The sequence below is a fragment of the Glycine max genome, chromosome 7 (genome assembly GCF_000004515.6).
Source record: "Glycine max cultivar Williams 82 chromosome 7, Glycine_max_v4.0, whole genome shotgun sequence".
NCBI classification, from domain to species: Eukaryota; Viridiplantae; Streptophyta; class Magnoliopsida; order Fabales; family Fabaceae; genus Glycine; species Glycine max.
In genome coordinates, this window is record NC_038243.2 from 4745584 (window position 1) to 4770039 (window position 24456).

The 24456-nt window shown below is 34.7% G+C and overlaps 2 protein-coding genes across 4 annotated transcripts; both read left to right on the forward strand.

Moving 5' to 3' along the window:
• The first annotated feature begins 392 nt into the window (after window positions 1–392).
• LOC100789935 (uncharacterized) lies at window positions 393–16954 on the forward strand. 3 transcript variants are annotated; one of them, XM_006583154.4, is made up of 16 exons: window positions 415–864; window positions 1263–3986; window positions 4114–4561; window positions 6327–6555; window positions 7620–7784; window positions 8026–8298; window positions 9081–9326; window positions 10162–10548; window positions 10651–12036; window positions 12126–12182; window positions 12738–13169; window positions 13653–13876; window positions 14560–14693; window positions 15253–15495; window positions 15574–15752; window positions 16249–16954. In XM_006583154.4, exons 1-16 carry the CDS (start codon window positions 507–509, stop codon window positions 16363–16365), a joined length of 7602 nt encoding a protein of 2533 aa, XP_006583217.1. In that variant the 5' UTR covers window positions 415–506; the 3' UTR covers window positions 16366–16954. The 3 variants fall into 3 exon arrangements, 2 of the variants coding, with proteins under 2 accessions (XP_006583217.1, XP_025984943.1); XM_026129158.2 differs by having other exon boundaries at window positions 682–864; window positions 1283–3986; XR_001389121.3 differs by lacking the exons at window positions 15253–15495; window positions 15574–15752; window positions 16249–16954 and having other exon boundaries at window positions 393–864; window positions 13627–13876.
• A 3004-nt stretch (window positions 16955–19958) lies between these two features.
• On the forward strand, window positions 19959–22696 carry LOC100805482 (uncharacterized). The gene is made up of 3 exons (XM_006583157.4): window positions 19959–20312; window positions 20705–21603; window positions 22051–22696. Exons 2-3 carry the CDS (start codon window positions 20726–20728, stop codon window positions 22505–22507), a joined length of 1335 nt encoding a protein of 444 aa, XP_006583220.2. The 5' UTR covers window positions 19959–20312; window positions 20705–20725; the 3' UTR covers window positions 22508–22696.
• The last annotated feature ends 1760 nt before the right edge of the window (window positions 22697–24456 follow it).

The following is a 24456-nucleotide window of genomic DNA, read 5'->3' on the forward strand; positions in this document are numbered from 1 at the left end:
TGTAAATAAGACGTGTTATACATATAAGAAGAATTCATAAAAACTTCAAACAAACTTGATGGAACATATGTGAGAACACAACCACAGTAAAATCTAGTTAAATTTATGTATTTTTCATTTACTTAACATTTAATCATAAATAAAAATTAAATTTATGCTCATTTTCCTATTTCTTAATATTTATAATTTTTTCCTTATATATTTTATTAATTAAATTTAATTACTTAATTAATTATATTTAATTTAATAAATATTTAAAAATAAAAATTGATGTGAAACCTATTAAAAATTATTTAAAATCCTAAAATAAAATTTATCACTAAAAGAAAAAAATAAAAGAGATACTCTTGTAATAATACTTATTGATCAAGTTTTGTCCTCAAACAAAATGCATGGAAAAAAAAATCAAAATAAATAAGAATTAAAAAAAAGGTACTAAAGAGACAACAGATAGACACATATGCATATGGTCTTCTTCCTCCTCCTCCTCTGATGAGAGAGGAACAATGACAGAATCAGAGAAGATGAACCCCATCGATCACCTTCCCCTCCGTCTGCTCAGATCCGACACGGTTCCACCCGCCCCTACCTTCTCTGAATCCACCGTGGATTTCCTCCCTCACTTCTCCGGCTACTCCTGGATCGCCTACGCCGCTTCTTCACTTCTCACCATCTCCCACTTCCCTTCCCCTCTCTCCCCTCACCAAACCCGCATCGGCCCCTTTTTCCGCCAATCCTTCCAGCTCTCCGCCCATCCCGTCGCCGCCGTCGCCTGGTCCCCCAGCTCCCCCTCCTCCGGCGACCTCGCCGCCGCCGCCGATGACTGCATCTGGCTTTTCCGCCACGACTCCGCCGCCGGTAAAGGTAACTCCGAATCTCTTTTTAATAGCTTCAAGAGCATTGATATTCGTCCACACCATTTTAAGAGAGAGTCTCTATAAGTACTTTCAGGAGAAGAAGATAAGACGGCAAAATGAATTGAGCTCCTATAAGTTAAAATCAACTTATGCACTTAAACTTTTATAGAAGCTCCCTCTTTTTTTTTTTTTTTTTTACTTCCCCAAAAGCTGAGGTGCGTCAAATTTATTTTACTTTCTTATTTTCTTTTCTTATAAATGCTTTGTGAGTTTCGACTTTTGAGAACTGGTCCAGTATATTTTCTATATATTGAAAAGAGAAAAAGAGAAAATTTTACAATAGGATGAGTCGTCTCTTTTGTTAGTTCTATATATTAAAAACATGATTTTGTCACTCATATTCAGGTTCTTTTTGTTGGAGCCAGAATGCAGTGCTTGTACAACATATGAAAGTGGCAAACATCAAATGGACAGGATCAGGAGATGGAATAATTTCTGTTGGAATGGAGGTGGTTTTCTGGAAAAAGAGTAACACATGTTGGGAAGTTGCTTGGAAGTTTAAAGCAGATCAGCCCCAAACTCTTGTTTGTGCAACTTGGTCTATTGAGGGCCCTTCAGCAACTGCAGCACATCCAAGTAGAGAACACATTGAAGGGACCTTGACCAATGAGGAAAGCAAATGTGTATTGGTATGTCAAAGCAATGGACTATCTGAATATTCAAAAGTCAAACTACATCATCCTCTACCTGTCGTAATGATTCAATGGAGACCATCAAGAGGAAAGCTATCAAACAGATATGGTAAGTGTTCTGTAAGGCATGTACTTTTGACTTGCAGCTTAGATGGGACTGCAAGGTTATGGAGTGAAATTGATAATGCAAAGGCCAGGAGAACTGCGAAGGACATCAATGATCAGAAGAATGCCGGATGCTCTTTTTGTGTTGTTGCTGTTATTGAGATTAATCAGTCCTTAAATGCAACTCTTAGTTCAGATATATTTGTGAGATGGGGAACAGAATTTGAGGGACTATTTCAAACTGACAAAGAGGCCAAACAAGTTTTTTCCAAAGAAGGATTTGAGCATGATGTTAGAAATTGTGATTGGCTTGTTGGGTTTGGTCCTGGAATGCTGCTTAGCTTTTGGGCTGTCCACTGTCTTGATGATGTTTCACCACTGAGATTCCCCCGAGTTACGTTATGGAAGAAACATGAACTCCAGAACCATGACATAGCAAATGTTTACAAGTTTAACTCATCTGATTTTAAAAATGCACTATTTCTTCATAAGGTTATTATATTGAGAAGTTGCCTGTTTGGTCCACCAACTATATGCTCTTCACTTCAGCTATTGCCTTGTAATTCCTTAGTTTGGTCAAATTTCCGTATTCAAACAATACATAATGCTGTGGAGGACTCCAATGATAATGTTAACACAGATAACATCTCCTCCCATTTGACTGGTGGGGTTTTAAACTTAGATGGTCATAGTGGGAAAATATTAAAGGTTTCACTTCATCCTTGTACATGCAAAGTTCAATTTGCTGCTTCTCTGGATTCTAATGGACTGCTTCTTTTTTGGTCACTTTCTAACATTTCAAACTGCATTTTGGGATGCCCAACTTTGGTTCCTACTATGGAACTCTGTGGAAAGCTTGCAACTCAAGACTCGTGTTCCTTGTACACTAGCTTGAAATGGGCACCTTCAATACTTGGTGACAAACTGGTTTTTTTTATGGGGCATACTCGAGGGATTGATTGCTTCATTGTCAACATTTGTCAAAGTGAAGAAGAAAACATAGAATGTCACTACTTATGCACTATTCCTTTCAGTGGTCATGGTCCTTATGAGGATGGCCCTTTTGATATCTTTACAATTCCTTTAAACTCCACCTGTGACAAAACTTTCCGTAATAATAAACTTATGCTATTGGCAATATGGATGGGGAGATTTCAGGCCCTATCATGGGAAGTAAACTTGCACTCATTTGACATGTCAACAAACTGTTGTGAATGCAATTTTGATGTTAAAAGCATTGATAACTGCAGTGTTCGGGCATTTGAAAGTACATTTGCTAATAAAAAATATTGCATTACTGTAAATCCATGTTCATGTGAGTTTCCAAGTTCCAAAGATCTGGTTACTAGTTTTGCGGTGGCTGATTCAGGCACTCTAAGCCATAGGCAACAAGAGTTTAGCCTTGCAAATGATCTGTGTAGTAGTTATCCCGCATATATCATGGCCACAGGCTCATCTGATGGCATCTTGAAACTATGGAAAAGTAAACCTGGCAACTCATTGACCCAACACTTGCCATGGGAGCTTGTGGGTTCGTTTGTTGCACATGATGGTCCCATCAAGGATATATGTTTAGCTAATTGTGGTGAGAAGATTGCTACGTTCTGCTACGAAAGCAATTCAAATGCTATCAATACCATCCATATATGGGATGCTGTACCACTAATCAGCGCTGGGACTTTTATTTTGGAGGATAAAATAAAGACTGAAAGTGATGTTATTGCTCTAAAGTGGTTAACTTTAGGAACTGGGGAGTTATTGCTTGGAGTTTGTTTGCAAAATGAATTACATGTGTATGCTCCTAAGCGTTGTGTTGGTACAACATTGTCAGACTCTGTAAATTTTCCAAAAATGAATATATGGGTTTGCATTGCATATGCTCACACTTCCATTCCAATTTATGATTTCTTATGGGGACCCAGAGCTGCAGCAGTGGTGATTCATGGAAATTACTTTAGTATATTTAGTCATTGGCTGTTCCATGAGGATAAAAAGCAAGGGAGTAAATTTCGTCCTTGTGATTCAAAGCCTAATACCTATAATTGCAAGGATGAAATATATGAAGACATACTTTCTTCAGTTTTCACTGAATATGACATTGGTGCTTACAGAGAACAGTCACTTGGAGACAGTCATGCAGATTTTGATTCTGTGCAGTCCATCAAAATTAATATGAAGGACAATTCCAGTAGCTTGTTTCTGGCCAAGGAACAATTAAAATCTGAACTTCTTACCAAGGTTGGTTTATGGAGCATCTTAGAAGTAGCTGAGATAATTAGTGGATCATTGCCTACTTATCACCCTGATGTACTACTTACTAATATAAGCTCAGGTAATGGTTAAGTAAATTGTTTTTTTTTTTTTAAGTATGACCGATGACCAATTAATTTACTCAAGCATGTAATGGGAATGATAATATGTCATTCATGTATTTTTATTGTTATTCTTAATGTTTTCAGGAAACTGGAAACGTGCTTATGTAGCTGTGAGGCATCTTGTTGAATGCCTGACTAATTATGATCCTAAAAAGAGACACATCTCCAAAAGAATTGGCCTTCCAAATGTTTTATTGTCATATTATCTAGAAGGCTGTATACCAAAAGGTTCCCAACCTAAGGGATTCCAGTGGGGCGGGGACGCTGCATTGATCACATCAATTTCACAGGCTCAGAGTAGCTTGTTCCGGTTTCCATATCATTCAGATTCCAGTGTTGAAAATGAAAGCATTTCCTCATCAACAAAATCCGAGCTTAATGACTTTATTGAATCTCTTGAGAAATTTCCTGATTTACCATTTTTGGTCGACATAGAGAAGACGCAGATTCTTGCAATTATAGATCTGCTTAGTGAAGTTAGTAGTGCTCACTCATCTTCTGCATATCAGAGTCTTGATGAACCTGGACGAAGGTATTCATGAACTTATTTAATATTTTTATGGTTTCCTGTTACTTTTCCTTTTATCTTTTTTTTTCCCGTTTGATAAATAATAAGTAAAAAATATTGGAGGATATTGATGAAGTTTTTCCCAATCAAACTCAATGTAAACAAAAGGGATAACCTGCAATGGACCAGGATAAATGACAAATTAGTGATATTATATCATTAAAATCCTTGATTGAAATTTGGGAGTAGAGAACAAAATACAAGTCCAAGTATATGAGGTCTTGAATTGAAGACTTCCCTCTGAATCTCTGCAATAGAACTTGAACTCTCTTGAAATATTATCCACTCAGATTCATTACACACAGGTGGATAATAAATGTATGTAAGAGACATGCAATTGGCAAGCTACCCCAGCTTACATTTTGAAACATTCATAGCTTGGTTATTTCACTTTCATATTTCTTTGTATTATTGTTGTTGCATTTGAAAATCAATGGCAAAGCACCTGAGGTCACCTTGTTTCAGGACATCTTTTAGTATGATCATTTTGTTAAAATCATGCTCTATTGCATTTTTTGCATACATTCCTTTACTTGATTATTTTCTCTCCAAACATTAATGAGAAACAATTAAGTGGATAGAGAGATAAGAAAATGGTAATTTTGAAATGATAGTATAATTAATTGACAGATTTAATGTGATTAACTAAATTAACTACTTTTCTTAAGGGGTGTGAATTACTTAAAAGGTTCTTATAATTAGGGACGGAGGGAGTAAATTATAAGGTCATGAGCTATCTTGAAACTAATATGCTGGCACATGGAACAGACTTTAAGGGGCATATTTGGTCTGGGCAGATCCTTAACTATTTAGAGGGTGTATTGGCTATATTAAGTATTTTCTATTCTTAACTTACGTCATGAGAAAGGCTGATATAATTTCCAAGCTAAAAGAAGTGTAAGAAGAAAAAAAGGGTTGACCAAGTAGTTAGTTTCTGTTTTTTTATTAGGTTAGTACTGAAAGTTGGAGTTTTTTAAATTTATTATACATTATCAGAAATTTTCAGAAATTATCTCTCCATCTATGCCATTCTTTTGGAATCATCTAATTTATCTTGTTGTCTGTGTATCCTCTGTTCCTTCATGAACTGTCCATTCTACTAATATTCTATTATTCTTATCATGGAGATTCTATAACCTATCAATGATATTGTTCACATGTCAAAATTCCTTTAATAAATGGTTGTAGATCTGCAAAATTATGGAGTGCCATTGCTGATGATAATTATAAATATGAACTTAGATGATGAATTATATATTGGTTAAATTAGTTTATTGGTCCTCTAATTTATTATTCATGTTCGATTTGGTCTTCTAATTTTTCAAATTGATTCTATTTAGTTCTCAAATTTTTTTTTTGGTTCAATTTGGTCCTCTAATTTTTAAAATCTGTTCAATTTGGTCCCGCTGTCTAAATTAATTTGAGTGATCCTGCCATCCAAATTTGATGCTACCGTCTAAATGTGCATTTTGTGGCAGTTTAAAACTGTCACTAAGTGCTTTAAGCAGCCACAAAAAAAGCGGTTTCTTAACACCATTGGCCTAATTTAGACGATAGGATCAAATTGAATCGATTTTAAAAATTAGAGGACTAAATTGAATCCCAAAAAAATTAGAGGACCAAATCAAACCTAAAAACATGTGGTGGCAGCAGTGGGATTTGATGTGTATATGGTTGCTTTTTGGTAGTTGGTACATGAGTGATGTGATTTTTAAGCTTTTCTTTGTAGGTTTTGGGTGGCACTAAGGTTTCAGCAACTGCTTTTTCTCCGAAAGTTTGCCAGAGCTGCATCTTTTGAAGAGTTGCTCGTTGACTCAAGGTTATTTGTATGGGCTTATCATTCTGATTGCCTAGATAATTTATTTGGTTCTGTCATACCCAATGAACCATCGTGGCAAGAAATGCGTGCTTTGGGTATGGGCTTTTGGTATGCTAATATACCTCAATTGCGTGCAAGGGTAATGCTTAATCCTTTCCTATTTTCCATTCTTCTCCATGTTCTATATGGGCTAACAAACATGAAACAAAATCTTGGAAATTGAAATCTTAAGTTTCTGGCATGTGAGCTGCTATATCTAATAAGAATTTACATTTCTTACTGGTGTTATAGGACTTTTAGGTGAGATCTTTGAAAGAAAATATAGAATAGTTATACTTCAATGCATCACTGACAGCAATTTATTTCTTTCGCTGTGTATAATTGCTTGGTAATTTAGTTTGCCTGCTAATTTAAACAGTTCCTTGTTTCATGCATTCCTTACTTGATTTCAAAATCTGTATGCTACCTTTGTTATAGAGTTCTTTGACAAATTCAATTTTGATTTTTTTTTTGTTTTTCTCCTTCTAAAAAGTAGAAAGTAGAAAATATTTGGGAACCTATTTTTTGCTGTTGAACCAGATATTAAGAATTACATACTTTTGTTATGAACTTCGGTAGAGAATACTTTAGTATCCTTTTACATTTATACACTTTGTTGGGAGTTAAGACCCTGGGAAGTAGTTGTGGTGTCTATAAAGTATCAACTGTTGCGATGCTTTAAAATGCTGTTTATCAGGGTAAAAATCCACCCTCTCATGTTCATTTCTTTTACTCTCAATATTCGCTGATTGCATGATGCCATAATGTTGCAAGAAAAACTGGAATTTCTCGTCAGCTTTGACAAATTAGAATGTGACAGGAAGGCTTTTGTTTTACTAATTGTTGATTTATTTTCTGTTTGTGTTTGTCATCTGTTGATTATTGTTGTCATAACTCAAAATATCTCATTGTTTATTACTCTTTTCCAATTCAAACAGTTTTTTTTTTTTTTATCAGCAAAAATAAGATGTATATTGCTTTAGTACCAGAGGTACTGAAAAGTACATTATAAGTTAATTGGTATTTGATTCAAACAGTTTAATACTTCCTTTGTTCCTCATGCTCTAGATGGAGAAATTGGCTAGAGTTACTGAAAAGTACATTATAAGTTAATTGGTATTTGATTCAAACAGTTTAATACTTCCTTTGTTCCTCATGCTCTAGATGGAGAAATTGGCAAGAGCTCAGTATTTGAAGAACAAAAATCCCAAGGATTGTGCTTTGCTGTATATTGCACTGAATAGAGTTCAAGTTTTGGCTGGCCTTTTCAAAATCAGTAAGGATGAGAAGGATAAGCCTCTTGTGGGCTTTCTTTCTCGCAATTTTCAGGTAAATTATCTTACAAATCTGCAAGAGCAGTGTTTTTATAATGCCTCCTTGTTCATCAATGTCATAAAGGGCTTAGTGACTTACATTAGACTGATAGAGTCATGTAGATTTTAATTTTTAATTGTTCTTTGAAGTTTGAATGTGGATTGTGTAAGCAATGAAATCCTTGTCCTACATGCATTTGTTTTTTCATATTTATGGTATTTAAGTCATTGATCCAACCATACTAATTTTATTACAGGATGAGAAAAATAAAGCTGCTGCTTTAAAAAATGCTTATGTCTTACTTGGAAAGCATCAGCTGGAATTAGCAATTGCTTTCTTTTTGCTTGGAGGTGATCATTCTTCTGCTATAAATATTTGTGCTAAGAATCTTGGGGATGAACAGCTTGCCTTAGTCATTTGTCGTCTTGTTGAGGGCCATGGTGGACCATTGGAGCATCACCTAATTACAAAGTACATACTTCCATTTGCAATTGATAAAGGAGACTACTGGCTTGCAAGCCTTCTGGAGGTGCCCAAAATACTTACATTCATTTATCCCTAAAGGCTTTCTGCTATACTCTGCGTTTAAGGCTTGCTTGGTACATGTTCCTATACCATGTATAAATAGCTCTCCTTGATTTGCACTGTGAAACAAGTGATTACTACCAATCTTTTTTAAAATACTAGATTTTTGTTGAATTCTTTTATAAATAAGATACAAAACCTTAGTGTCCAAAAGTGCAGAAGATAAACATGTTACAGGTATAAAGCATATAGTTCCTGTCCCTGATGACAAAAAGTGGAAGATTTTATGGACCTGATTGTGGTAGCATATGTCTAGATGACATTATTTGAATTTGATTCTTGCTAGATTCATGCTTATATGGACTAGGGAGTCTAATAGTCTATACTCCTGATTATGGGTTCTGATAGCATAAACTTGCCAGAGCTGATTAGATTGGTCTTGTTTAGCTTATGTGATCTACTGACAACAGTTACTTGTGTTTGTTATTATCATGATATGCATATTTTTCTTTCACCACCCCAAGAAGGAGCAAGGCTGAAATAGAGCTGGCCTGATCTAATTAATATTTTTCCTTTCTCAGCCTAGAGAAGGGCTGTGGCTGAAATTGGGCCAGTCTGATTGCTTTTGGTCAGGTTGGCCTGATCTATTTTTTGTACCCCAGAGATGGAGTTGCCCAAAATACTTACATAATTCAATTTATCCATCGTTACATTTTGTTATATTCTGCTTGTAGTGGCTTGCTTCATATGTGATCCTAACTCTAACTGGATGTCCTTGATTTGCAGTGGGAAATGGGTAATTACTACCAATCTTTTTATAGAATGCTAGAGTTTTCAGTAAACCCTGTGCCTCGGGAGTCCACTGTCATGTCCAATTGTGGTCCCTTTCTGGACCCTACCGTCGGTTTTTATTGTCAAATGTTAGCAACAAAGAATAGCATGCGGAATGCTGTGGGGGAGCAAAATTCTGCAATTCTTTTAAGATGGGCAACTTTGATGACAGTTGCTGCACTAAAAAGATGTGGTAATCCTGTAAGTTTATTTTACATATTATGCAATTAATCTACTATAAGTTAATCGAGTTTTGTATATGTACATAAAAACAAGTTTGCTTGAACTACAACATATCTAATGAATTCTCGTATTGTCAAAACTTCAACCATTTACTGAATAAAATGTCTTAAGCTCTGTTTATCTTGTGCTGGTTGATATGGAAACTGTGTAGTGTGAGCAGGGCCACTTCTGTCTTTATGTGTTCATAGCCTTATATGTAGGTGTGGTAAATGATTTTCTGCTATTGAAGATGGAGAATTTAGCATCTTATTGGACTATCCTTTCCTTAAGAAATTCTTTTTCCAGTATGTTTCTTAGGCCTTTTCACGTAACTGTGTCCACCTGTTGTCAATCTAGGAAGATATTGTGGTGATGATTTTTATGCCCATCCAAGTATCCAACCATATTAATGAAAAGAATTCTGAGAATTTTTAAAGAATTCTATGATCCTAGCAGAGATATTGGACATGTGTCAGTACAATGCCAATATGTGATGGATGGCAGATTTGGTGGACCTCTCTTCTTTAGAATTCTTTTTTGTAGAAGGGTACCCCAGCTTAGTTATAGATCTATGGTTGCCTAATATCTGCTTTCAATTGCTAATATTAGGTTACCATAGCTCAAAGTAGGGTTATCTTGGGATGTACATTCCACAGTACCTCTTGTACTGATATATTTTATTTATAATATATATATATATACTACTTTTGCTGATAAAAATAAAAACAATGCTAGTATGTGAAATATATATTTGTGTGTGTACTCTACCTATGTTACTGGTCAGTAATGATCCATAATGTTTTCTTGTTTCAAGCTTGAGGCGTTGGAGTATTTCTCGTCTTCGCTTAGCATGCCTGGGACTGCAGATCAAGAGAGTGAATTAGGTGACAGTCATGATGTGCTGTCCAGTACTCTTAAGCCTTTGCCAAGAAAATGCTCTAACTGGTTGTCTGCTAACATGTCTGTGCATCTGGAGTTCCATATTAAATTGAATTTGGCACTTTGCTACTTATCAAAATTGATAAAAGAGCATCCAAGCTGGCTTGACACTTTTGCAGAATATAATGGAGAAGCTTCTGATTCTGACGAGTACATGATGCAATATGAGAAATCAGTTGAAAGTTTTAAACAAAAGTTATACACAGGGCTTGCTCTATTTGAACGGAGGTTTTTATTGGCTCCTCGCTGTCTAATCAGTATGGTATGATTTTGTATTCCAGTTCTCCCCCCCCACTTTTGTATATGTGTGTCACCATTCAGCAATATACTTCTGTGATCACTCTTTAATTTCCCTTTTCTGCAGATTTTACTCTTACTTTGCCATCATGGATCATTGTACATTGGGTATGATATGACAGATGGATACACTCAAGCAGAACTGTCTCAAAAGAAGAGCAATATATTTGATGATTTCAATTTATATTACTCTCGGATTAAACCCCTGTTCAAGACTGCAGAAGAAGTCTCCTTTTTCTATTCAAGATTTTTTTGTGCCTGCAGTATGGAAAATTCTCAACAAAATTCATCTATTGATAGCAAACCTAAGTTTTTGGATGCTTTTCAATGCTGCTTTGAAGGTGTTTTGATTTCATTGTGGTTTTTAAGAGCAAATTTTAGGATTCAGTTGAGTTCTATTTGCAAAGATCTTGTCAAAACACATCTTGATATCCTGGATTTGTATGAATATTATTTACATTTTTCATTAGCTTGGCTTCAAAAAAACTCGGAAGCGCTTTTGTATATGTTGGAACCATTCTTGGTTGCACAATCTAATGACCGTAATCCTTACAACATTGATATTGTGAATCTGAAGAAGCTTATCCCAAAAATTGGGCAGTTGTTGGCTCAAACTTCTTTCATGTCTAATATACAAAACCTTCAACTATCCGAACGTGCAGAAGATAAACTAGTTGCAGATATAAAGCATTCAATTCCTGATGATGAAAGATGGAAGATTATAGGGACCTGCTTGTGGCAGCATATGTCTAGATTCATGATATTTAATTTGAATCTGGTTCTTGCCAAACTTGAAGATGGTAAACTGTCGGGTCCTTTCCACAGAAAATATACTTATGGGGAGTCTTATCTCATAAATATGGATTCTGAAAGCATCAGCTTGCCAGAGAAGATTCGGTTAGTCTTGTTTAGCCTATGTGATCTACTGATGACAACAGTTACTCACATTTCTTCTTATCATGTTAAACAACAAGCAGAATTTCTGTGGCAGAAAGTAGGGAATGATTTGAATGTAATGACTCTTCAATGGTTAAAACAAAAATCAGAATTCAGCCAGAACCAAAACCTGGACATTTTGGAACTGGGGAACATGAAAGATAACTATTCAGTTAATCAGTTATTATGGGATCGCTGTGCGGATCCCAAATTGATATCTGATTGCTTTGCACAGGAAAAACTCAATTGGCCAAATGATTTGGATCAGATGAATACTAAAGGATGGAATGATTTGTCTATAATTATGACAGGACTGCATAAAACTGATGATACATGTGGTGATGGATGTAAACTTAGCACTAGATCTTCTAATCATGAAGTTGGAACTCCTGTTAAAGGAACATCTCTAAGTGGCAATGCTTCTGCAAGATCAAACCAGAAAGATATAACTTATACAAATTTTGCAGTTTTCCAGAGTCCCAGAGAAATGTACAAGAGAAATGGAGAACTTTTGGAGGTGATTTCCCCTTCTGTTTAATCATTTTCACATGGCCACATATATGTATATATAAGAATCAAGAATGACATTGTTGCTATATTGAGCAGGCATTGTGTATAAACTCTACCAATCAACGGGAAGCTGCAGTTGCTGGCAACAGGAAGGTTTGTCTCTTAATCAATGTTATTCTGAAGTTTTGGATGCTTGGATGTTGATTTTTCATTGGCGTGCCTGTATGTTTTATGTAGAAAAGATTGTATAAATTGTTTGCACATCTGGTCTTTTGGTATTGTTTCAGCTCAATCTTTTTCTCTAGCCTTTTTCGTTCCTTGGGCTTAGGGTTCTGTGTTGAGTTTTTTGTTATGGGTGGGCATTGAATGTGGAGCCAAGAAGGTAATATGGGAAATATTTCCAACATTAGTGTTCAACGTAATTTCCATTTTTTGGTCAAATGATGGTCAATGGACCAATGTATTATGTAAGTAAAATATGGATACGGTATTTTATGTAGATGGTTATTTATTATGTGTGTTTATTGTTACTATTGTTTGAAATGATAATTATTTTGCATTTGCAATTATACTTAGTCCTCTTTTTTAGATCTTTTTTTATTATTATTTTCATTGCATTTAAACTGATTGTTTAGAAAACTCAATCATCCAACATCTGAATATACAACAAAGTATATAAATGCCTTTGTTTCTGTTTATCTAATTCAGGGTATAATGTTCTTTCATTGGGAAGATGAGATTCCTTTTAGTGGTAAATCAGATGATCTTTTGTGGGCCACAGCTGATTGGCCTCAGAATGGATGGGCAGGTTCAGAATCCACCCCTGCTCCAACATGTGTTTCTCCTGGTGTTGGCCTTGGGAGCAAGAAAGGGGCACACCTTGGGCTGGGTGGAGCAACTATTGGTGTGGACTCTTCAGCTTGGCCCAGCAATGACTTGACAGGTGGTGGAGTATTAGGAATGCTAGGTTATACTGGTATTGGTGCCTCTGGATTAGGTTGGGAAATTCAACAAGATTTTGAAGATTTTGTGGATCCACTTGCCACTTTGGAGAACATAAGTACCAGGGCTTTGTCTAGTCATCCTATGAGACCTTTTTTCTTGGTTGGTTCTAGCAATACACACATTTACTTGTGGGAGGTAAGGAAATTTCAAGTTGCTATGCATACATGATAGATGCATTGACTTACATGTTTGTATTTGTATAAACAAATATTGAGGCAGCTTTTTTCCCCGTTATGGTTTCTTCTTTTTTAGGTGGCCAACTTTCTCAATTGTTTCTCGTAAGTTTGCTTGTTTTACTGTCCAAGCTTCATGCACAATTGCACATGCAGTTCTTGTCACTAAAGAGGAGGGTGTCATTTGAACCAATGGTTTGTTATATTTGGTTCTTTTGAATATGACACCCTTCTTCAATAATTTGAGTTTAAAACTGAAGATCTATCAGCCTATGTATTATTTGATTATTTTGCAAGAGGTTATAGGTTCAAATCTTGTGTCATTATTGTAACACCCTCTCCCAAAACAAAAAGATATTTTGTATATAGTATCTGGATTAGTGCTGTTAATTAATTGCATGTGTGTTGAATATCTCAAGGCTAATAAGGAGCGTTATACATACAGTTCAACAAAGACAAAGCTACTGCTACATATGGAGTGCTGCCTGCTGCCAATGTCCCTCCACCTTATGCCCTTGCATCAATTTCAGCCTTGCAGTTTGACCACTTTGGACACCGGTTTGCCAGTGCTGCATTAGATGGAACTGTCTGCACGTGGCAGCTGGAGGTTGGAGGAAGGAGCAATGTTCGTCCAACAGAATCATCTCTTTGCTTTAACGGTCATGCATCGTATGTACTTTCTCTTTCTCAACTTTTAGTTGCAATTGTTGAGATATTAGCACTTCAGCAGATATTATTCAGATTTTATTGTATCCCCTTGATTCTTTCCTAGTTTCCTTAGATAGCTGATTATAATCCATAAACCTTAGGGATTGATTACATAATTCATGTATATAAAATTGTACAGTATGTAGTGTAAATAAATACAATTATTTGCTCTCTCACGCAATTTGTCACTCTTGATGTTAGGCTGTTTCTGGGAGATAACTGTTGGTTCAGAATATGCATCAGCTAAATTACTAGAACCTTTTAAATAGAGTATTTTACATTCTCTGGTTTGCAGTACAAGAAAAAAAAAAGAAATTCTCTTTAAATTTTGCTCTTTTTTTGTGGGGGTGAGGTGTTACCTCATTTGTTACCCTATGTTGTGTGGTGCTAGTTATGTTGACCACCCACAAATGAAGGGCAAGGTTAGATTAGATAGCATGTCATTAAAAGTTAGAACTGGCTTGAAACTAAAACTGCATCCATAATCAGGAGTGATGTATTAACCCTTGTGTTTACGATGGGGACGGGGTTCAACAAGTTTGAGTTTTGTATTTTGTTGGTGTGTTTATTTGTTATTTTTCTCCTTAACAAAGATGTCATTTTGCTCTTATTTAAATGCAAATATATTCTACACTTGATTTCAGGGACGTCACATATTTTTCCTCAAGTGGATCGATAATAGCTGTGGCTGGATATAGCTCTAATGGTGTTAATGTGGTCATATGGGATACTTTAGCTCCACCCACTACTTCTCGAGCTTCCATTTTATGTCATGAAGGTCTGTCTCTAAATTAGGTTTATTAATTAATGTTTATACATGTTATGTATTATAAAAAGGTTTAACTCACTCCCAAAAGCTAGCTTAAGGGGGGAGGATTGGCCAAGTCTTACAAGTATTATAGACATTTGAGGTGTGAAGTTTACTGGACTAGACATGTGTGAGTGGCCTCACATCAAGGCTGGATGGGCTCTATTACTATATTAGAAATGGACAATGTCTAACTCATGAGGGGTGGATTGCCCAGGTCTTATAAGGAGTATTATGGCCTTATTCTTAGCCAACGGATGAAACTGGATAAGTTCTGAGATGATGTTAAAAATAGGCGCATAACTCACTTCCAAAACCTAACTCAAGGGGAGAGAATTGCCCAAGTATTGGATTTGAACATGCATACTGACTTTTTGCTCTTGTATATTTTTCTGTGAAGGGTGAATTGTGTTCTAAGGTTTATGTCATTTCCCCCCCTCCCCCCTCAAAAAAAGGGGTTTATGCCCTGTTTCTTTAATTTATGAAAGATTGGCCCAAGTCTTATCACATTACCAACCTTGCCTTGAAGGTGGTGCACACACCGTGTCTGTTTTTGATAATCATGTGGGAAGTGGTTCTGTATCCCCCCTTATTGTGACTGGTGGTAAAGGTGGTGATGTTGGACTTCATGACTTCCGCTATATAGCTACTGGAAAGGCTAAAAGGCATAAGCGTGCTGATAACATTGGGCAAAGCTCTGTCTCATCTTTAACTCGTGATAAGGATCAAAATGTAGATGGGATGCTTTGGTACATTCCAAAGGCTCACTCAGGTGAAGAAAGTTTATTTGCACTTGTAGTAATGGTTTATTCTTTTCCTAACGATTTCTGCTTAAATTTTATGATCATAGGGAGTGTCACAAAAGTAGTTACCATCCCAAATACCAGCTTGTTTTTAACTGGAAGCACAGATGGAGATGTCAAACTCTGGGATGCCCAGAGCACAAAGTTAATACATCACTGGTCAAAGATACATGAAAAACACACCTTTCTGCAGCCAAGTTCTCGTGGATTTGGTGGTGTTGTTCGGGTAATTTTTTCATAATTTTATATTAAATTCTTATGTTTCTTGATTTGTTTTACACCAAATTCACCTATTTTAGACATAACAGACACCCACCATTTTCAGTTCCTGCTGTCTGTGAAAGTGAGCTGCTTTAGAGCTGATGCCATGGGGTGTTGTAGCTCTGTCAAACTCAATGACCTTTTAAAAAAAAAAAAACTAGCATACCCCGATGTCATAAGGCTTTTTGCTATGTGAAAGTATGGGAGAGGGTCATTGTATGTAGCCTTATCCTTGCATATGCAAAGAGGTTGTTTCCGAATTCGAACCATAACCAACTGGTTAGGCACAACTTTACCAATATTCTTGGACCCACCCTCTAGCCAAATGACCTTAACAAAAAATACTCTCAAGCTAAATGAGTTGTGCTGATGGTGTTATTTTAAAGTTTAAACATATAGGTATAGTTCATCAGTGACAAAAGAGTTCACACACTAAAACTGTTAGCATAAAATTGTCACAGGCTGCTGTTACGGATATACAAGTTGTTCCCCATGGTTTTCTTTCTTGCGGTGGGGATGGAATTGTAAAGCTGGTACGGCTGGACAATCACCTGCGTGCCCATGGAATTGAGTTATGATACTTCTGAGATCCTTTGTGTTGATGACAACTCTACTATGCTGCAAATGCTTCACGACAGTGGTCATCATCGGTCAGAGGTTATCAAATCTGCATTATTGGCTTCGTCAACAGCTTAATATAAGAAATGTGAACATTGCTGAAGCCACCATCCATTTTGAAAAAGGATTCTTCATTGGTATGTTCAGATATCCAAAACAACTGCAACTTGGGCAAGCCATACATCCCGGAACATAAACATCTCATGCTAGTGAACCTCATTGCTTCTTTGAACAGATTGGATGGGTTCATTTTGATTCGAGTCAGTCTTTCTGCATGGAACAAAACTTTAGTCAGTGGCCGGGCTATAATTGTATTAAGTTATGAATACCTCTCGAGGTTGGCAACATTTTTGAGACAAAACTTGTCTTTGTTCTTGGTGTACATTACCTGTTTGAATTTGTTGAGGCATGTGAGTATAGTGTATACACACGGCAAAAACTTAGATTCTCTAGTGAGTTTTGTTTACATTTGTAGTCATACTTTGCAGCATGTATATATTAAGAAATAGTGTCGGTGATTTTAATTAGAACTTGAGAAAAGTTATAATATACTACTGTTCATAACTTCTTGGGAATCAAAAGCTTGAAACCTTTTCCAAGTGCAACTTAAATCAAAGATGAGAAACATACTGCCATGTGTGTCTTCTGTCTGTAGCTTTTTCGTTGTCTAAAATTGGCACCTTGTTAACTCACGCAATTAAGATTGGTATTAAAGATTATTAGTACTGACAATTTGAGGTGCTAAACAGAGAAAGATAAAAGTGTGTGAAAGTAGAAAAGACTTGTATGAGAAGAATGCTTGAGTTGGAGGGTTTGAGACTTCGAGCCTAGTAAAGATTGTGAAAGAATACCGAGAAGTGCAAGTTTAATATATTCTTATATCTAACTATCTTAGTAAAACTCTTGGTTGCATTAAGGACTTAATGTAATCTTTAGTTATAAGATGAAGCAATTTAAATACCATATTAATATTCCTTACTCTTACATCTTTTTATTTGTTCTGATAAAGATTAAATTATGAAATGTTTTTCTTAAAGGTATTTTTTAAAAGTTATTTTTACTGTAGTATCTTAGTTCTAAGACAATATATTCGTTGTAAAACTATTTTTTCTTTACATAATCTTTTTAAAGTTTTTTTAAAAAAACATAATATTTTTAGAAATAACAAAACATAATTCAGCTTTTTAAATATTTTGTATTTGTCTTTTTCACTATTTATTACAATAGTTAAACCTAAGACCCTACTTAGAAAAACCAATATTACTGTTTAATAAAAAAATATTAATGCCTTTTTCCCTCTTTGAAATGCAGAAACATATTTTTTAATGTAGACTTATATAACAAATTTAAGTCATTATTATTTAAAGATAACTTCAGTATTCTCATTTTCATAAAGTCTTGAATCTTTCTTATTTTATAATACATATTTCTAAATTTATGTATTAGGACAGATTAATTGTTTTCTAATTAAGTATTTAATAGAGATATTTACTTTAGTTGGTTTTTCATTAATACTCAACTTTCTTCTACTATCAATACATAATAAAATATTTACAAATTTCTACTAACATGTTATTGTTAATTGAATTAATTCTTACATTTTTCAAAAATTAAAATTTGTGAGCATATATATTTTATATTTCAACTTATTTTTTATTACTAGCAAAATAATTTCTTTATCACTTAAAAAAAATATTTAACTTTTTTATATTTTATAAAAGTCCTAGATAATTATCATGAAATTAATCCCCATAAATAAGATAACATATATATCCACCTCAAATAAACATTTGCGTCTTTTGACTCACGTTTTAGCAAACTCACTATGGTGAGGTTAGTGGGAAGAGATTTAACTAGTTTGTACAGAGTCTTGAGTTTAAACCTTGGTGCTGACACAGATTCACACATAAAAAGAACATATTTGCAGCATAATTCCTCCCATTTTTTTATGGATAAAGTTATTAAGAGACATTTATTTAAAAAATAATTAAAATATGTGAAGATAATTTTATTTATAAATAAATATTCGTTTTTTAAGAATCCTTGTCAAAAAATCTTAATGGACTGGAAAAACAAAAAATAGAAAAAAATTACTTTCAAAGAAGTGTTTGCTTACAGCAATTAAGCTGCTGTTAGATTCACCTACCAACCTTGAATTTTGACTAATCATATTTTCTTTACTTGGCAACCCAAAAGTGAAACGTGGATCACAATCATGCTCCAAAACCCCATTGTAATTTGTAAATACTAACCACAACCACAATAAAACAATGGGTAAGTCCCCTGGTTATGAACTTTGTGTTGACACAACACGAAAATGTGATCTAAATGCAGCCCACGCCATGTTAGTTGTGATATGATTTGTCTTATCAACTGTACATAAGTGAAGAATTATTTTTGAGTAAATATTTAAATTAGTCTTTAAAATTATGTGGTTTAAATTTTTGTTAATTTTTAATTTAATACAAGTTAATTTATTTTACTATTTTGTGTAAAATAATACTTTATTTAATCCATATGTTTAAGTTCAATATAAAATATTTAGTTATTTCCCTACTTGATGAATGCTATTATATATGGTGAAATTCTTCTGAATGTTTAGTTTGGAGAAAGCTCCACGCCCCTTTCTGATCTATGAGATTGTTGGTATAAACTATAAACAAATCTTTCCACAGTGTATCACTATTTTCTTAATCACTGAGTGGCCATTTAAAGGCATGCATCCGTGCATGCAAATTGCAAAGTTTGTTTACAAGTTTATGAAAAGAAAAAGAGCTAAAGAAAAGATATAAAATCTTATTGGCAGAAATGGATTACGGAACTTGACAGGATAAATGGCAAAAACTTAAAATATACAGTATCGTATTAGTTAAGTTTTCTTTTATTAAGAAAATCATATAAGTTTTTATTATATCCTAGTGAACTTCAATTAAGTAGAGTTTAAATTTATGAGAATATAATTACGCTCAAACAATTCAATTAAACACATGATGAAATAATATATTTTCATATAACTCTGAGGATTGAGTTTAGTGGGAGGGTTGAGTTAGTTTCTTATATTATTATGAACTAACATTCAAATTTTTATCAGAAGAGACTTTGATATTTAATGTTTGATTATGTTTTAAACAAAATTGCTTCGATTTTAACAATAGGAATATATATAAATAAATAAATAAAGGTATCAATTGATCCTATCTCATATATAAACGTGTGATCTTAAAATTTGACAATTTAGAATGTACAAATGGAATTAGTATCTTGGTAATCAGGACTCAACAGAATCTATGTGCATCTTGGGAAGAAAAAGAAACTCTTGTACTAGCCTCATGTAAATGATGTAATAATTGTAATGTCTTATCTATTGAGAACTTGGCGTATCAGCGATCAGCCGTCCATCTTGTTCTTGTGCCACGTGTATGGCGGATATTGTTCTGATCATATGATGCTGGTTTTGATCCTTAAAAAAAACCTGAAACCACCGACCTCGTAGAATGTTTTTTTCCCAGTGGACCCCACCAACCAAGAGAGACCGGCGATAGTAAACGACGTCGTAATACCCGTCCATACCATGCCACTGCGGTTGTGGAAACCGACAACATAGAATGATAACAAAAAAACAACGTAAGCTGACACGAAAGCCATCATCATCTCTTCTCATAAAAAGAAAAAAAAAAAAAAAAAACTACCATCATCTTCTTCTACTTCATTGCTCTCTCTGATTATTTATGATCTCAATCTGATTTTTCTTCTTTTCAATCTCTAACTTCCTTTCACCTTCGTCAACTCAATCTTCAATTTCAAGCCTCAAATTGTTCAGCACACTACCACCCCTCAAGAGATTTTGCAAATTCTATAAATGAATGTTATGTGCTCCCTGTCCCTTTTGATAATCGTGTATGGTCTGGTGAGTTCTGTGATGGCTTTTGTGAAAATTGATAACCTTTTTTGTTTTTAATTTTCTTTACATTGGATGTATGCATGTTGCAGTAAAAACTACTATCTGTTTCTGTTTCTTTTCATACGAATGTGGGGAGTACTAGTTCCAATCTTCTTCATCTCAATGTTTTATTTTGTCACATCATTCAATTAGAAACTATCATGTATGCATTCAATCAGAAACTGTCATCTATGATAAGTTTGTTGATCTTTATAATAACTACTTTCGATTTCTCATTGGTGGATAGTCTAAAAACTTCTAGATTCACGGTGCATGTTTATTGAACTCATCACATATAATGCATGTATTCCTTTATTTGATTTTGGATGTTTAACTGCGAACATTTTTGTTTTGCACAGAAATTATGAATAGGTGAAGTGATGGCCACAGCAGAAGTGAGAGCTTCGTGGCAGAGAGCTGTTAACCGTTGCTTTGTCCCAGAAGATGCAAAAAGAGCCCCTAAGTTGGCTTGTTGTCAATCTTCATGTGCAACATCAAAATTGTTTGATGCTGGAGCAGCCAGTGCTTCTGATGAATTTGATCATGCTGCTGTTGATGTCACCCATTTTAACCAGAACTCTTCATTTTCCAATGTGATTCCTGATTCAAGATGGTGGTTGTTGCAATTGCAACCTAACTATGAAGTTCAAAAAGGTTTAACATATGAACAGTTAAATGCATTAGAGGATGAAGTAGAAAATTTGAATGCTAGTAATGAAAATAAAACATGCAAAGGAGATGCTGATCACTTTGGTGATGAGAACCATGAGTATATTTCTTCCATGGAAGGAATGCAAGAGGCTAATAGTAAAAAGTCTCAAGGATGTCCTCAGCTAATGGATATGATTGCTAAACATGAGAAAGTGGAGACTGATTCTGTTGGTTGTACAATGTCCAAGCAAACAAATGATTTCTCCTTTGATTCTGATTATTCATGGATTGGGGTTGAGAAGGCACAGCCATGGTGGAGAACTACAGATAGAGATGAGTTAGCTTGCTTTGTTTCGCGCAAATCACTCAACCATATTGAGAATTGTGACCTTCCCCCTCCACAGAAGTATCTCAGAGTACAACCAAGTGCTGATATCAGTAATGTCAAAATAAAAACATCATCTTTTGACCGGGAGGCCAAATCCAGTGCCTTTTCCAATTTCAATGTTCAAGCAAAAAGAAGTTTAGAATCAGAATTGATGCATAGGAAGCTTGTGCCTTCCACCAATAAAGGGCATTTAAATTTTGATTGTGACAAATATTCAAGGTATTCTCCTCTTCACATTTGTTTGGTTCACTTGGTTGCACTAGCACCTTATGTGGCTATAATTTACTCCTAAATACTTTTAAACAAACAAGTTACAAATTGAGAAATGGTGTATTGTGGGAAATTGGTTCATCTCATTCTGTTTTCTAGGGTCTCATGAAGCTATATTTTTAATCTTTAAGAAAATTACACTAACATCTGAAGTTTTTTGAGATTGATCATCACTCCATAGTCCATATTTTTTTAACGTTTTTAATGTTTACAATAACTCTCTTGTAGGGGTGCTTGGTGTAATATGTTTCTTGGGTAATAAAAGGTGTCATTGTAATGTATTTCTGTGGTTGAGTGAATAGAACTGGTTTAAATTATGAAGATTTTATGAGGTTCATTTGGGGCATGTGATTTGGTTTTCAAATCAATTTGCTTGGACTTGCAATTTTGTTGCAGTTATCCCACCATCCATGGGGGTGTCACAGAACAAGTTTTTGAGGGAAACCCCAGCAAAGCTCAACTTATGGAAGCATTGTGTCATTTCCAAACACGTGCGAGGAAAGCAGAGGAGGCAGCAAAACAGGCTTGTGCTGAAAAAGAGAACACTATTGCACTCTTTTTCATACAAGCTTCACAGCTTTTTGCCTATAAGCAATGGTTTCAACTGTTGCAGCTGGAAGCTCTTAACTCTCAAGTAAAGAACAAGGATCAATCAATCTCTACTCTCTTCCCATGGATAGGTACGGAACCCGGTGAGAGAATGCTAAAATTTGGCAATGCCAAACAAAAAATGCTTGGCAAGCCAGAAAGTGGCATTGCAACATATGCTGTTGCATTGGCTTTAGGATTGAGTCTTGTTGGGGCTGGCTTGCTCTTAGGATGGACTGTTGGTTGCATGTTACCTCGTTTATAGTTTTGTAGGATTTAGAGTAAAGTCTTGCTTTGCATGAAGATTGGTAAACAAAGGAGGAAATTGGTTCAACTAGAGAAAGAAGATAAATTTTTTTTATCAAATGTGTATGCAGTTTTGTAGATTTGTTAGTATGTAATGTACATTCTGCATTGTATTTCTGAAATGTATACTAATAGTTATGTACATAAATATCTGTATTTCTTTGAATCTTTTCAAATATCCTCTAGGGACTAAGGAATTGTTCTAAGCCGGAGAAAGGAGAATGTACATTCTTCATTGTAGCGTTAGGCCAAGTCTATATCAGGGCAAGTTTTCCCCTCCTTCATTTTTTAGTTCAACTTACACATTTTGTTGGGTTAAATTGAGCTAATTGATGGGGTTTAACCCACCACCTCTGCTGGTGCAATCGTGTTTTCATCCATTAGATCTTAAAATTTTGGGGAGTTAATTTTTCATGTACTGCCAATGTAAATATTTTTGCACTGTAAATAAATTAAAAAGGACTTGAGTTTGAGTTTTAAAGTAAGTATTATGAAGGAAGTTAATAGTCTTGTTCACGGGAAATCCCAAAGTTAGAGGCTCTAGAGTCGTCCATGAAACTCTAAAGTGCATGTCAACTTAAGGTAACAAAAGGGGTCACCCTTATTTATGGAATGTCCTTGGGCCAAAGGTCTAAGGTCCAAATATTAGAGGTCCAATTGTTCCATTATGATCGGTTTACTATTTTCAGTCTGGACAAACAGTCCATAGTCCAACAAGCACCGAGCCTTTATAATAACCTAAAAAAATTTACACTCCCATGAATGTATTTTAATTGAATTCATTTTGGGAGTAGAAAACTCTAAATTAGTCTTGGACTGATGGCTAGGTTGTTGAATTTGCGTATAACTGCTGAATCTGTATGTCAAGTGTTTTAGGTATGCAATGAATAACATGACACTAGTATTAAATTGGCTTGTTTTCACAAAGTCAATAATACAGTCAACAAAAATAATATGTATTCAAAGTATGTTATATCTTGCTTCTAACAAAAATAATGGGTATTCAAACTATGTTATATCTTGCTTCTAGATGTGGAGAATAAGCCTTGTAACCGGGGCCAGGGACTACTGCGATTGCAACCGTGAAGAATAATGACTACAGCTTATCTGTTTGTTGAAATAACTTGTGCTTGGTGACAATATTTCCTCTGGTATGAATTGACCATTGAATCATTGATTTCATGGTCCATTCTTTTAAATTCCATTAGGACAAAAATCGTTTTCATAATAAGCCAAAATAAATAAATGCTGTACAAATTTGGGAGCCCGGAACCTACTTCAGGCTTCCAAAAAGATCTGAAATTAACTTATTTTAAAAGATGTTGTATAAATTTAGTCCTAAAATGAAATAATTTGTGTTGTTTTCATTCTTGAAATAGCACATTTATATGGTCTCCAAAAGTGTCAAATTACTAACAAGTTTTTTCTATTAAGTTGTTCACTTGTAAACAATTTTATTTGATAAAGAAACTATGGCAAAATTATGCGTGGTAGTTTCGTACTTAGAATTGAGCATAAAATTGATGCTTGAAATTGAAAGGAAAATTGTACTTGTATATCCTTTGGAAAGTGTAGACGTATTAGGAGAGAGAAATAGGAAAAGAAGAAAGATAAAATATAATTGATAACATAATGTGATAAGAAAAAAAAATATAGAAAAATAAAAGTTATCAATAGGATATTTATGCTATTACGATGTCTAAATATTATAACTTAAATTGAAATTTGTCTCATTAGTTTTAAGTTTTATATTTGAAAATCCTTTTAAAATTCTAATCGTAATTGTATATCAATTTTATGGAATTACAAAATACTAATGAGCTTATGCTGTTTCTGACTTCTGACCAACACATTAAAAATTGTCTTCTTCAGTCACCAATTCATTAAAAACTATCAATTCCTCACTCA

Excerpts from the sequence above, each read along its gene's own strand:
- LOC100789935 (XM_006583154.4), top strand. The coding sequence starts at position 507 with ATGACAGAATCAGAGAAGATGAACCCCATCGATCACCTTCCCCTCCGT. Across the intron at positions 4,562-6,326 it reads CTTGATGAACCTGGACGAAG|GTTTTGGGTGGCACTAAGGT; the intron begins GTATTCATGAAC and ends TTTTCTTTGTAG. Across the intron at positions 13,170-13,652 it reads CACACATTTACTTGTGGGAG|TTCAACAAAGACAAAGCTAC; the intron begins GTAAGGAAATTT and ends TTATACATACAG.
- LOC100805482 (XM_006583157.4), top strand. The coding sequence starts at position 20,726 with ATGGCCACAGCAGAAGTGAGAGCTTCGTGGCAGAGAGCTGTTAACCGT. Across the intron at positions 21,604-22,050 it reads GATTGTGACAAATATTCAAG|TTATCCCACCATCCATGGGG; the intron begins GTATTCTCCTCT and ends ATTTTGTTGCAG.